Source organism: Lissotriton vulgaris, chromosome 8 (genome assembly GCF_964263255.1).
Source record: "Lissotriton vulgaris chromosome 8, aLisVul1.2, whole genome shotgun sequence".
Lineage (NCBI taxonomy): Eukaryota > Metazoa > Chordata > Amphibia > Caudata > Salamandridae > Lissotriton > Lissotriton vulgaris.
This window is the reverse complement of record NC_141696.1, coordinates 207,046,840-207,060,666: the sequence shown is the minus strand read 5'-3', so window position 1 is coordinate 207,060,666 and position 13,827 is coordinate 207,046,840. Positions and strand designations below refer to the sequence as shown.

The 13,827-nt window shown below is 44.4% G+C and overlaps 1 protein-coding gene across 1 annotated transcript in view; it reads right to left on the bottom strand.

Annotated features, from left to right (window-relative positions):
* Positions 1-13,827, bottom strand: part of LOC147696880 (N-acetylated-alpha-linked acidic dipeptidase 2-like) — a 443,587-nt gene that overhangs the window by 154,633 nt on the left and 275,127 nt on the right. Inside the window, exon 6 of the mRNA XM_086936082.1 lies at positions 2,137-2,200. Within this exon, the coding sequence (XP_086792208.1) occupies positions 2,137-2,200 (64 nt within the window). The remainder of the gene's footprint in view (positions 1-2,136; positions 2,201-13,827) is intronic.

Here is a 13,827-nt window from a genome sequence, read left to right as displayed (position 1 = left end):
CTTCCCTCCTGTGCCAGCTATGAAGACGCAAATACATTTGCGTCCAACGTTAACATGTCCTCTTTCAGACCCACCCTGAATGGGTTGAATATTCCGTTCCTAAGTATGCCATGCCAACGTCTTTTTGGGGTGTACTTTACATGTTTTTCAGCTCTGGCGAAGTAGGCCCTGAATTCTGCCATCGAGCCTTTTTCTGCCTTTTGATTCTGAACGCCTCAGCCTGGGCTGTCTCTGTACCCGTGACCTCTGCCTTACTCCCTGTGCGGCTAACGGCCCTTAGCTCAGCCTGCTGCCTGCCAAGACTGAATTCAACCTTCGAATTATCTGTTCCGCTCCTCGAAAATGCATTCCTACCTACTAGTTTAAGTAAACATCCCCCCAGCTGCAGAGCAAAGGGCCCGGCCTCAATGTCTCCGTGCAAGTAATTCATAGCCTCTGTTACCATGGTAGGCCCATGCCCCCTCGCATCTCATGCAGACACTTAGACGCTTATACACGCACTCACAGTCAGTATAGAATAGCTTCTGCCCCAGAGACCTTTTCCTTCTAGATAATATGGTTCCTAAAACATCAGATACCAGATATGATAGAGGTACGAGTTGATCTGACATGCCAGACTTCTGTCTCTTTCCGCCAGTGTAAATGTCAAGTCCCCTGCACCCTCCAGTTTCACGTCAATCACACGTCATGCAGCTGCGCGCGCATCCAGACCTCAGATTTCTGCTGACATTGCCAAATTCTGCTAAGTACCCACCTACTCGTGACACTTACATATGACGTTTCTAGCACACGCCTCTATGTTCACGCCTAGTTCACGCCTTCTAATTACGTATCGCTACCACGTGTGTGCTCTTATCTTGTTTCTCTCAGCTGTTACGCCTACTGTATTGGTATTCATTATATGATTTAAGTATATAAGCTATGTATTGTCAATAAAATATTGCTTTATCCCTTCCTGCACCCCAGTGGTGGCAGGAACCCGATATCCGATCTGGTACCATGACCATTCCTTTTTAAGGAATAAAACCCCTAAGAACTCTAACACCACGGACTCTGCGTCTTTCTTTCCGATTGAGTTATTTTTGTTTAAGTACTTACCTGCATAGAAATTAAGACGGTAAATCAAATATTTACCACAGATTGATAGACTCCGTATTATATGCAACAAGAATTGGCAAGGCAAATGGGTCCAGTGTTGCCTGCTAGCCTTTTGACTTAGTTAATACACGATTTTTGAAAAAAGTTGTTTTGGGAAAGTTGACATCATATAAAAAAAAATGGCAAAAATGAAAATATTTTTGGTTTTCAGTAAGCTCACATTGGCAAAGTAGTCCCTTCGCATCGAAGGAGCCTGTTTGTGCAGCTTATGAATCCAATGGCAAAATGCTGTCACTCACAGTGAAGTCAGGCAATGGCTGATGTGAGCAGACCAACTCAGGCTAATGCTGTGGTGGGCGGAAGGAAAGTGTGAATGACACAAGAACGGACGAATAGGGAATAGGACTGGCTGAAACGCCTGATAAGTAAGCATAATATACATGTAATTTGAGTAAAATCAAAGGAGTCTTGGCTAACACCTGACCTAATGAAAGGACTTTACTAGTTAGCACAGGATTCGGTGGCCTTCCTACAGAATTCAGCCTACAACCCTAATCTTCTGTATGACCTTGGCACTTCTCAATGATTTGTGACCTTTTAACCCCTTTACTGCTAAGGCATCATTCCTGCACTCATTCACTTTCCATTGAAATCAATGGAAAGTCCATGACGAGTTACCCTTGTCATTAGCGGCGAAGAGGTTAATGCCATAATTAAGGATGTTATCCCATGTGAAAAGCAAAATGTTATTCGCAAAAGAAACAACAATTAAAATAGCACAGAAAATTCTGAACAACCAATGCTAACAAATCCATTGATTGCTTGATCGGATAAAGCAGGGACGCAAAAACCATGTTCTGAAGAAAAAAAAAGTAATATATTTCAAACCCCAAATAGTTAATGTTAAATAGAGGGCAAGTTGCTGGACACAATGACTATTAATCAAGTTCGTTTTTATCTTAGGAGAACATCATCACTTCACAGCACACTTTAAGAATTAATTGTCTATGGTGTTCTTCTGATCATACATGTTAGTACCTTCTACAGAAGAGTCACTGTTGATGTAAGCAACCCCTCGATCCTGGAGGACTTTTGCTTTTTCCTGTTAATAAAAACAAGTTTAACATTTTTAGCACAAAATAACTGTTATGGTTTGATGTTTTTGCCATGAAAAGGTAAACATTATTTAGAACATTGGAATGTTGGGAGCTCCGTTGAAAACAGTGGAGTGCAGCAGGCTTTTAATGGCCGGTAGAACCCTGGTGTAGCAACATTCTAATGATGTCGTTCACAGCTCCTGCTGATAACAAAGGCCTCACAGAGACCGAGGGGATTTCAACCCCCTCAGGCCTTTGCTTTACAAATTAGAACATTCTGCTCTCTCGGGCAGAATGGTAAATGGCATTATAGCCCTCCGTAGCGGGCTCTACAGGCCATTAAATGCCCTCTCCCTTGTTAAAGGCCCTCACCTTAAGGCTACATTATAACATAAGAATGTTGGGAGCTTCATTGAAGACAATGGAGTGGCTCAGGGACAATGATGACTGGTATAAGCCTTCTGCTCCAACATTTCAGCGTTTGTCTTTCTGTTTCCCCCTTTTTAATTTAGAAGATTCCTTTTTTTTTTTTATTGGAGTTCATGGTGCAATAAGGAAATACATAAATACATTACCATATGCAAGGTTTAAGAACATTTGATACATATATGAACAATTAAAGAACGCAGTATTGTAATGTAATGTGGAGGTAAAAAAAAAAAAAATTGTATTAAAATCAATCAATAAATATAGCAATACAGTACATTTCAAATTCTTATTCTATCATCCATCCATTTCTTAACCAGAGCCCATAATCGTCTTCCCATTTCTCTTTTTTTAGCGCCTTTAAATTCATAAAGGCTAGACTCAATATTGTAAATAGCTAAGAATCTAGAGATCCACATCTGAAAAGACGGGGCTGTTACATCCTTCCAACCGGCCGAAATAATAATTCTAAGTACGGCAACCGACATAAAAACCAAAGCAGCCTCGTCATCTGTTAAAACCAGTTTAGAATCTGAGCCAAATAGCATTAGTGTTGGGGATAGATCGATCTTATGACCTAGCAGCCCCTCCCAGAATGTTGTTATTCCATCCAGTACAGGGGTCAATCGTTCACATGTAAAGAACATATGTATTAGGTCAGCTTGTCCCTTATCGCATCTTGGGCAACAATCATCATTCTTGACACCCAAGGCAAATAATTTAGCCGGTGTATGGTATAGATTAAAGACTGTTTTAAAATGTTGTGCTCGTAAATTGGACGCCCGAAAAATCTGTTTGTTCAAGATTAATGCTAGGTCCAAATCTACATCCGGGTTTCCCAATTTAATTGCCCAATCACTTTCCACTTTTCCTACATCATCCTGTAATCTGGACACCAACATGTTGTACGTATCTTTAATCTTCCTACATCTTCTTCTCATACCTTCAACCACTGGAAAATCTACAAGGGGTTTGAGCTTTGGTCTACAAGCCTGTAAAATGCCGGAGATTTGGCCATATATAAGCCATTGATTTGAGGGGAGGCCATATCTCCTTTGCATGTCCTCACACCCGCTTATCCTATCTTTTACCATTAGATCTCCAATAGTCTTAACCCCTAAATCCTTCCAGACTTGCAGTATCCCGTCATTGTTTAAATGAGGAAAAAGGCTAGAGTTAAACAAGAGAAGAGTCAATCCTTCTCTTCTCTTGTTTAACTCTAGCCTTTTTCCTCATTTAAACAATGACGGGATACTGCAAGTCTGGAAGGATTTAATTTAGAAGATTCCACTGTTAGCGAGTGGAATGTTCGAATAGTCTTCCAGCTGTTCTGCCTCAGGCTATAACAGCTGTTATTGCCCAATCGTTTAGGACCCTTGCCTGTGCCTATAACTCTGTGTGGAGAAGGAAACATCCAGGTAACATTCCATCATCTTTACGTTCTATGTTCAGACATAACATCTTTTACGTCTGAACATCACACTCTGGTTCACTACCTTTTTTTTGTTTGTGTAAAGAGCTTTATTGAAGTAAATAGGAACAAAGGTACAACATTACAACAATGATTATAGGGAAATTACAAAAGATAGTATACAATATGTATGTCCATAGTAAAATGAAAAACTGATATAATTACTATTGTCAAAAAGCAAAAAGAATCACTAGGAACAGTAATACAGAATTAGGTACCTTTGTAAATTAGCATTTTGCATGTTATAAATAAAGAGAAAACATAAAAAGAGAGAAGAAAAGAAGGAGAAAGAAATCAACATCCATATCAAAAATACCTAATAAGAAAGTCCGATAAAGGGCACTTTAAAAGTTCAGAAAACAAAGTGATAATATAATATCTTAACTTGATGAATATAAAAAAAAAATCACAATACTCATGGCGGCTTAAAAACAAAAGTACTGTCTTTGTTATGCATTACAGGTGATGATAAATAGTTGGTGAGTGGAGACCAAAGGGTTTCCTTTCAGAGAAGTTGGTGAGAGGTGATGGCAGAAGCTCTATCCAGCCTACGATGATTACATAGACCTTTAACGACTTGTAAAGCCCTCAGCCACAGGATATAAGGCTATACAATAAAAGCCCTCACCCTTGTTATAGGTCTTTGCCACTGGCTCAGACATATCACTCGGTTTTGTGGTCTTTTAAGAACCGTTATAGTCTTCGGTAGAAGGCTGTATTGCTTAGGCACGTGTTTAACATGACATATGTGGATGAGATGTTTGGATTCGTCCTCAAGAGACAGATGGTATACATTTCAGGCACAAATATATCTGTATTTTTTGCCTGTTGAACTACTTCGCACTGTAGTAGGGTGGGATTAGATACAGAGAAACAATACACAAAATGCATGCAAAGACAAGTAAAATGATTTTCTTACGGAACTGAAACATTTTTAACGCATAGATAAAATGATTCGTTCTTAGGTTATTTACATCATACTCACAAACTAAATTCCAAGAGGCAAGATAAAAGAATAAAGACAGTTATTGTTTAATATATAATTTCCTCACCTGAAACACTATTAGCATTTTCGATAACATTGGCATTTGTATTATACAAACCCGGATGCAGCTGCAAATTCATAACACTCCCTAAACCCACAATGTTAAATAAACCAAATAAAACTGGATATTTCGGGCTGTTTATCGGTCATTAAGCCTAGGTTTCTTATTTTATTAGCCATAGGAACTCCGCTTCCTTCGTGCGATGACTTACAAACTAAATAAAACAGACTACTACCCTGGTGCACTTACTCTAACTAGGGAAAGGCAAGTACTGTCTCTGCCCAATAGATGGTGATAGAAATCAGTAAAGAAAATGAAAAGCTTTGCCCAAGCACTTCCATCAAGAAGTTTGTTTGAATGATAATCATGAAAGATGTCGCAGACATGGTCTATAAAACCAATGAATTAGAATCTATTAATAATGAGTCGATCTCAGGCAATCGGGAGAGTATTAATTTGCCACTTCTCCGTAGAATGCAAGAGCATGACGTATTAACACCTTTGCTGCGGTGGCAATTCCGCCGCAGTGCTAGGGGGGATGGGGGGAATGCGGCGCTCTCATGCTCGTGATGGTACCACTCCGTCACGAGCCTCGGGTGCGTTGTGCTTGTGACGGAGCGGTTCCGTCACGGCCCCGCCCGCTCAATAGAATGCGCCGCGCAGGCACGAAATCAGCACCGCGCAGGCGTGCCAAGCGGGCCGTGACGGAACCACTCCGTCACCAGCACAGCGCGACCAAAGCTGGTGATGGAGCGGTTCCGTCACCAGCATGGAAGGGGTTAACTTAAATCACATATTTAGCTTCACCGTTTTTGAGGGGCAAGTTTCACAGCACAATTTTTGCATTGACCGTTAGTAACCTCGTTACATTTCAGAATGAATAGCAAGCTTTGTAGGGGCGGGTGCTCTGGACTTTGGCTGAGGGAGCAGAAGCAGACTGGACGAACTCAACTGGCAGAAACAGCAGCAAGGCCCTTGTGTGACTCCATTGCAGAACTTCCCAAGCGTGCACAGGGATTCCCCTTAGCTTTGGCACAAAGCCTGATGTCTCAGGTGCTTGCACGCGATTTGCAGGCCGGAGACTGACTGGATACCGCTATTCCTTGCCATGCAGGGCCGGACTGAGACATAAATTAGGACTTGGCACAGAAGTAAACAAAAATAAGCACTGGCATAGCCAATAGGTCTCGCCTTTGGGACCTTGTAAGTGGATAGCCATGCAGCACATTATCCTGGGTGCTGTGCCACTAGGGATTGAAGAGTTATACAATTGCTGCACACTGTTTAGCCTTCATAAGTAGCAGCTATATGGCGACTTTCTGCCTTGCATGTGGTCCGTCACTCTGTCTCTAGAGGTCAATGCAGTGGAGGTGTTTCCTAATTGTTTGAGGGGATGCATGGGGCTTAAACTTTTCCCAAACACCATACCCGTGTGATTGTGATCTCGGTGGGTGTTTTCCAAACACTAGGCCCTTTCTCCAGGTCAATTCTGTGAATAGGTTGTAGTTGGTCAATCTGAGCTGATAGTAATTTCCCGACTGGGTGGAAGTGACCAAAGCAGTCATCAGATTGTGGGGTGCCACATTGAGGGGGTGCCCAGCGTGAATTTGTGAGTGGTCTTACCACCTTCTGTTAAAACTGTGTGGACACTTTGTCGGTAAGGTGCTGTGGTGATACCTTGTGATGTATGTCATTGAGCTAGCCTGTGAGTTTGGTGGTTGGTATTTTACCATGGTGTGACGGATCCTTTTGTGTGCCCCTCCTCCCCACAGTTGTCCCTCACTATGGAATCGGCCCTCTCCTCCTGCATTCTTCGATTTGTGTTAGTTCATGGCCCAGTATTCAGAAGAATTTGTAACAATCACTTTTTAACCAACTGCAGGTTTTCTTACGTGTTTTAGCTTGGAGGCAGCCCATGGTGCACTGTGGCACAGCTGACATCAGAGGATGTCCAGTGACTCACTCGCCCAGTGGCATCATGTGACTGAAATGTGATCCACTAGGAGTATCACACGGTTCACTGACGTGCAAGAGGACAGTTGTGCAACTTCTGGCAAGACGGCTGTGCTCCACACATGCGAACAGGGTACTTAAAACAACAGCATCCATGCCGGTTCTTAACGGAGCTGCATACCTCAGTGTATCACAGGCCTGTCTGCTCTAAAGCACTCCTTGCTGTTCATCACTGTGTGTCACACACAGCTCTGCCAGTGCTCCTCGAGGCTGACCTACAGCATCACCTTATTCCAGTGACCGGGACCACCAACCGCTCTGGGATGTAAGTCGGGCTCGAAGCAAGCGCCCCTTAACAACCCATCGTTGCTGAGCTCTCAAAGGGCATGCAGCTTCAGAGAGCTGATGCTGATCAACCCACTGTCTGAGATGCTGAGATGAGTGTGGGTGTGCATGACCGGGCAGTTTCGAGACGCTGGTTTAGATAGGGGGTGTGTTTGTGTATATGGTCAGCAGTTTTTCGATGCCCTAGGTTGGTGTGACATCATATATGTGTTCCCAGTATTCCGGCAAAAAAAGTCACAAGCTGTTGTAACCGGAAGAGATGAAGCTGTATTCCATCTGATCAACAGATTTCCAAATCTGGTGGATTTCTAAACCTTAATAAAGGAACTTGCGAAGGATGCCTAAAGTGGTACTGGAATAAAAATGTAGGTGTCTCAGCCTGCCCATGGCAGGAAGCAGATGGCTCGTGCCAGCTGTCAGAAGAGGTGATTTTTGTAGTGAAAGGGGATTTAGCTGTTGGAAGAAGTAGGCTGCCAGTGAACACACAAGGCTACCCTCCTATAGGAAAAGGTCCAAGGAGGAACCAATCCCCCCTGCAGCTGCAACCAAGCAATAGGACTCGCATTTATGTGAGACCTATTGCATTGCAAACAGAAGTGCGGGCGGATGCAGGGTGGCGAGAAGGCACGGACAGCAGGAGTGCGGGCGGGGGCCTGGAGTTTCTAGAAGGCATGGACAACGGGAGTGCGGGGTAGGGGGAAGAAGGCACAGGCAACAGGAATGCGGGCGGGGAGGGGAAGCAAATAGTGCTCTAAATAACAAGTCCGTACAGTGTAACACTCAAATTAAAGGGCCCAATAGCCATGGGAGGGTACAAATGATGGCATGGCATAATAGGACGGGACCAACACGCCTCATAACCAATCAGAAGGCAGAATTTATGAAGGACAAACACAGAAGCCAATGAAAAATATGGGCGTAGAATGAGGACAGCTTGTCTCCCATACTCTACTACTGCATGCCTCGCAGAGCGAGCAGCGCATGCGCGCTGCCGCTTAAGCTCGACCTAAAAAAACAGTTAATAAATCAAAGAGCTAATAAAGTGCCAGTCAGTTTTGAATTTGTAAAGACAAGCTGTGTATATGTTTATCAAGATACGGTCGACTGCATGCCATGTTTGAGGTCATACACAGAAAACAAGCATTGACAAAGCCAATAGGTCTCGCTTATACAAGAGCTATTGACTTTGGCATTGTGGTTTTACCATGGTGTACACCAGTGTGGCTACAGTTCAGCATGGCTAAAAGTTAGTGGCATAGAGTGTCCTAGAGTGAAGTGGGTGAGAGTAAAGAGTAGCAGACAGGATTTGTTGGAGTAGAGTGTTGTAGAATGGAGTACAGCGGTGTAGAGTGTTGTAGAGTTGTGTAGATTGGAGTAGAGTTCAGTGGCAGAGAGTGTTGTAGAGTGCAGTGTTGTACAGTGGAGTGTCCTAGAGTGGGGGGGGGGAGTAGAGGTTCGTAGACAAGATTTGGTGGAGTAGAGTGTCGTAAAATGGGGTACAGGGGAGTAGAATGCTATAGAGTTGAGTACAGGGCAGAAGAGTTCAGGGGCTAAGAGTGTCGTAGAGTGCAGTGTAATAGTGCAGTGTCATAAAGTGGATCGGTGTACAGTGGAGTGGCATAGTGTGAAATGGCGCAGAGTGGACTGGGTTGGAGTGGATTGAGGTATGGGGTGGATTGGACTAGAGTAGATTGGGGAATTGGATTGGGTAGAGTGGGTTGGATTGAGTTAATTGGATTGAGTGGGTTGGATTGAGTGGGGTAGATTGAGGGGATGGATTGTATGGGGTGGATTGGAGTAGAGTGGATTGAAATGGGGAGAGGAGGATACCGGCACTCTATAAAAAGTGGGCCGGTGCAGGGACCCTGCTACTTTGACAAATGCTGCATTCTTACAATGGTTTGCTGGAAATTGCTTTCACATACTTTTTAAGTGATGGGGTAATTGCTTGTGGGGGATTGTTGAAGGAATTGTGCTGCTTGCACTTTTGCACTGTGAGTGGGCTTTGGACAGTGTTCCACTGCAATATATGCCATTTTGGGCAGCTAGTGTTCTAATGCTGTGCTCTACCTCTCAATGTCGGCACTCTAGACGCACTGCTGGCATGCCAAAGGCAAGCCCGTCTGTGCTCATCCATGCCTGGAAGGCACCAGGGGACAGTACCCCTGGACTTGGAAATCCAGCTTGGCTACAATACTCCTCCAGGGAATTGAGATCAATGGCCCCTACTGTGTCAATCAAGAGTCCCTTAATGGACTTGACCCAGGCAAGCCCCTCATGCCCCCAATGTGGATTTTCTCAGCTGACCTTGTCGGATCTGAACACTAAATGGCATGAAACTGTGCGACCCCGTTGGGTGGCTCATTTATTTTCCTTAAACTGCTACTCACTTGCTAAGCACAAGCTAGAAACATCTGACTTCTTAATGGACTATCTCGCTGATGCTGTGCTATGTTTTTATCAGAAACTTGACTGAATGAGAATTCATCACCTAACGTACTTTCTGCTATCTCACAAACCTATGCAATTGTAAGACAAGATGGGCAGTTGCACGGGGGCGGATTTGCTATTATCTTTAAACGTTCAGCCAGATGAACGCTTACAGAAATAGCTAGCTCAGAATGTGAGGCAGCATTCTTCTCCCTTACCTTGTCCAGCAAATTTAGCTTAGCTGGACTTTAAATCTATCAGCCGCCGGGTTCGGCAGCCTGTTTTACATACGGCGGACACAGTGAGGTTGAGAGAGCCTCGCGTTTTTACTATATGTTAAAGACCTCTTCTCTGAGATGTGTGAATAACCTTTTTTTTTTATTAACTGTTTTTACTTGAGCAAATTGCACTGTTGGCGCTTTCTTCTCCTACCTGCTAGACGTTTTTGTTTTCTTTACTTCAGGTTTCGTCCCGGTCCACCGCAGTTTTACCGTTTGTGTGGAGGGCGTATACCTGATAGCTCGCCGCCTTCTTGCGGGTGAGACACTTCGGGGACACGGAGGGGACGGGCTCGCCCTGCCGCTCTTGGCCATTTAACCCGACTGCTTTCTGACGCGCAGCGGACACGGTTATGTTGAGAGAGCCTCGCGTTTTTACTATATGCTAAAGACCTCTTCTCTGTGATGTGTGAATAACTGTATTTTTTAACTGTTTTTACTTCAGCAAATTGCACTGTTGGCGCTTTCTTCTCCTACCTGCTAGACGCTTTTGTTTTCTTTACTTCAGGTTTCGCTCCGGTCCACCACGGTTTTACTGTTTGTGTGGAGAGCGTATACCTGATAGCTCGGCCACCTTCTTGCGGATGACACACTTCCGGGACCGGGAGGGGGCGTGCTCGTCCTGCCACTCTCGGCCATTTAACCAGAATGTTGTATTAGACGTGCAGCGTACACGCACAGTGGGTGCGCCAAAGGCGCGCCTAAGGCAAGCCCTTCTGCGCCCGTCCACGCTTGGTCGTCGCTAGATGCCAGGATCCCTGGTACTATGACACCCTACAGAATGACATACTCCCGGCACTGTCTGCTGGCCCTACAAACCTCTAAGACTTGTATGCATTTTAAGTGGCATCATGATATCACACAAGGGCAGTGTTCTGTGTTTGCCTGCACTCTTTCCCCACAAACAATTCCAGATTGTGAAAGTACTATGTTTAAAATAACTCTGTCGTAAAATTTTACTTTCTACTGACTCTTAGTTTACCGACTGCCGGGCCCTGCCAAGGCCTTTCAGGAAGTCCTAGTGCACACTGTCTCCACTCTCGCTCTAGGAACAGCAAACTTTAATATTATAGGAGACCTGAATTTACATCTTGAAATTACTAGCTCCCAGGAAATCGCTAACTTCTTGGGTGATCTGGAGGCGTGCCAATTGACTCAATTGGTGACGGACCGTCTCATACAGCGGGTCATTTACTTGACCCCATATTTTCTAATCTTTAGTCTTTGGAAGTTAATACCCCCCTTCTATTTTAAACGAGTCCCGTCCAGATTGGCCCACTAACTTAGAGGAAGTGGACAGTGCCTTTAGGGGATGGATCAACAACTTGCTTGACCACTGCATCCCTATGAAACTGACAGGGACCAAGCCCACACAAACCAATGCGTGGTTCAATGAGACCCTTCGCATAGAAAATAAAAAATGTTAAATTTCGGAAAGAGCCTGAAGGCTGATGTATGACTCTGTCGCAAAATTAACCTATAGGACTGCAATAAAGGCATACCACAAATTAGTTCAGAAGACTAAAACCGTGTTCTATGCCAGTCTGATATCTGCCAGTTCCAATCCCTCCAAAACTATCTTTTCCTTGATGAAGGAAATGGTGAAAACTCAGGCAGGAACATCCAATATCATATCCACAAATACACAGTGTGAGTCATTAGCAGAGTATTTAATCAAGAAGGTGGAATTGGAAACTGTTTACAGGCTTACAGCACTCTTGATACTAGGCAGGAAGACTCTAAATCTTTAAAAGCCATCAACCCCTCAGCCATTCCTCACTCTCTATCCGCTCTTCTGCCCATGTCTACCAAAGACCTGGTTGCCTTGGCAACTAAAGTTAAATCAGGCTCTGCCGATGATCCTTTAAAGCCTCACTGTCTCATGATTGAGGGCAGGGAACTAATTAATAAGTCTCTCTTTCTGGTGGAAATCCCTAATACATGGAAGCATACTAAGGTTATCCCATTAATAAAAAAGCCTACATTGGATCCATCTGTAGCAGAGAACTTCCGGCCCATCTCACTGCTTCCGTATCTTGCTAAGATTATGGAAGCTCATGTTAATATCATTCTAACTCGCTATCTGGAGGCCAATGACATTCTGGATAGTTCTCAAAATGGCTTTCGGCCCAAAAACAGTACAGAGTTGGCTCTTCTGGCGGTCACCGAGCAAATGTGGGCCACGTTTGATGAGGGGAATACGTCAGCACTGATTCTGTTGGATCTTAGTGCAGCCTTTGACACCGTCTCTCATGAAATTCTGCTTCTAAGGCTAAAAGAGATTGGTGTCAAGGACAAGGCACTGACCTGGTTCTCATCCTTTTCATCAGAGCGCTCGTTCCAGGTACATGCCCCACCTTATGCTTCCAATACCCACTCTCTGGGTTGGGGAGTCCCTCAGGACTCGGCCTACAGTCAGACGTTATTCAACGTATATGTCCGCCCTCTGGCTCTGCTGGCCAAAGCACGTAACATCAAAATGGTATCATATGCTGATGATACGCAATTGATCTTCACCTTCTCTAACAATAGTGATCTTGACCAACTGAAATTTCGCGAAGATCTGCTGGCCATCTCGGATTGGATGGCAGACAACTATTTGAAACTCAATGCTTCCAAGATGGAGGTGCTCCTAGTCGGGCATAATACACACCAATGGGATAGTCATTGGTGGCCCCCACCGCTGGGCTCCCCTCCTCTACCTAAAATGGTGGTTAAGAACCTATGGATATTCATAGATGGAGCCCTTTCATTTGAGCCTCATGCCAAAAAAGTAGCTGGGCAATGCTTTGGTCTTCTTCGTGGCCTTAAACCCCTTCTGGTGTTTTTTGATGCCTCAATTCAGCAAATATTTGCGCAGTCTGTAGTGCAGTCGCGGTTAAATTACTGCAATGGACTGTTATTAGGGGTGAATAAAACTGTGACCAAACGACTTTAACGAGTTCAGAATGCGGCTGCACGTACTCTTTTTCGCTTACCCAGGTACTGCCATACTTCCAACCTTCTTCGCTGTCTGCACTGGCCACCGATTGAACAGAGGGTTAAGTTTAAAACTCTCTGTACCATGCGTAAGATTCTTCATGGTCAGGGACCCCAAATTCTCCAGGGTCTGTGCACAGCCTATGTCCCCTTGCGGGTCCTACGCTCTGCTCTGCTAATTATCATCTGGCCCGCACTATCCGAGTGCTTAGGCGCAGAGCAGGCGGGCGTTCCTTCAGGGCATGTGCCCTGATATTGTGGAACTCTGCCCCTCTTGCAGCCTGGAGCACACAGGATCATTGGTCTTTTAGAAAACTGATCAAAGCCTGGCTTTTTTCCACTATCAAGCTCTTTTCTCCGCACCTCTCGTCTGGCTGCGCTGGGATGCCCCGTTGCTGAGGCAGCCATGCGCATAACAAGAACAGTTAACATAACATAATATAACATACTCTCTAATAGAACTCCTGCCATCCTATAGCCTACGCTACTTTAATTTTACGATTATTGGAGACCTTAATTTCCACTTCGATTACATCACATGTCCTGCGGTGGCTTATCTGATTGCAGATCTGGAATCCTTTCAAATCTTTCAATTGATTGTGTCCTCCATGCACAAACTAGGTTATATTCTGAATCTAGATCCTGTCCTTTCAAACCTAACTAGTTTATCAGTAGATTGCCCCTTCCCCCTTATATGGTCTGAT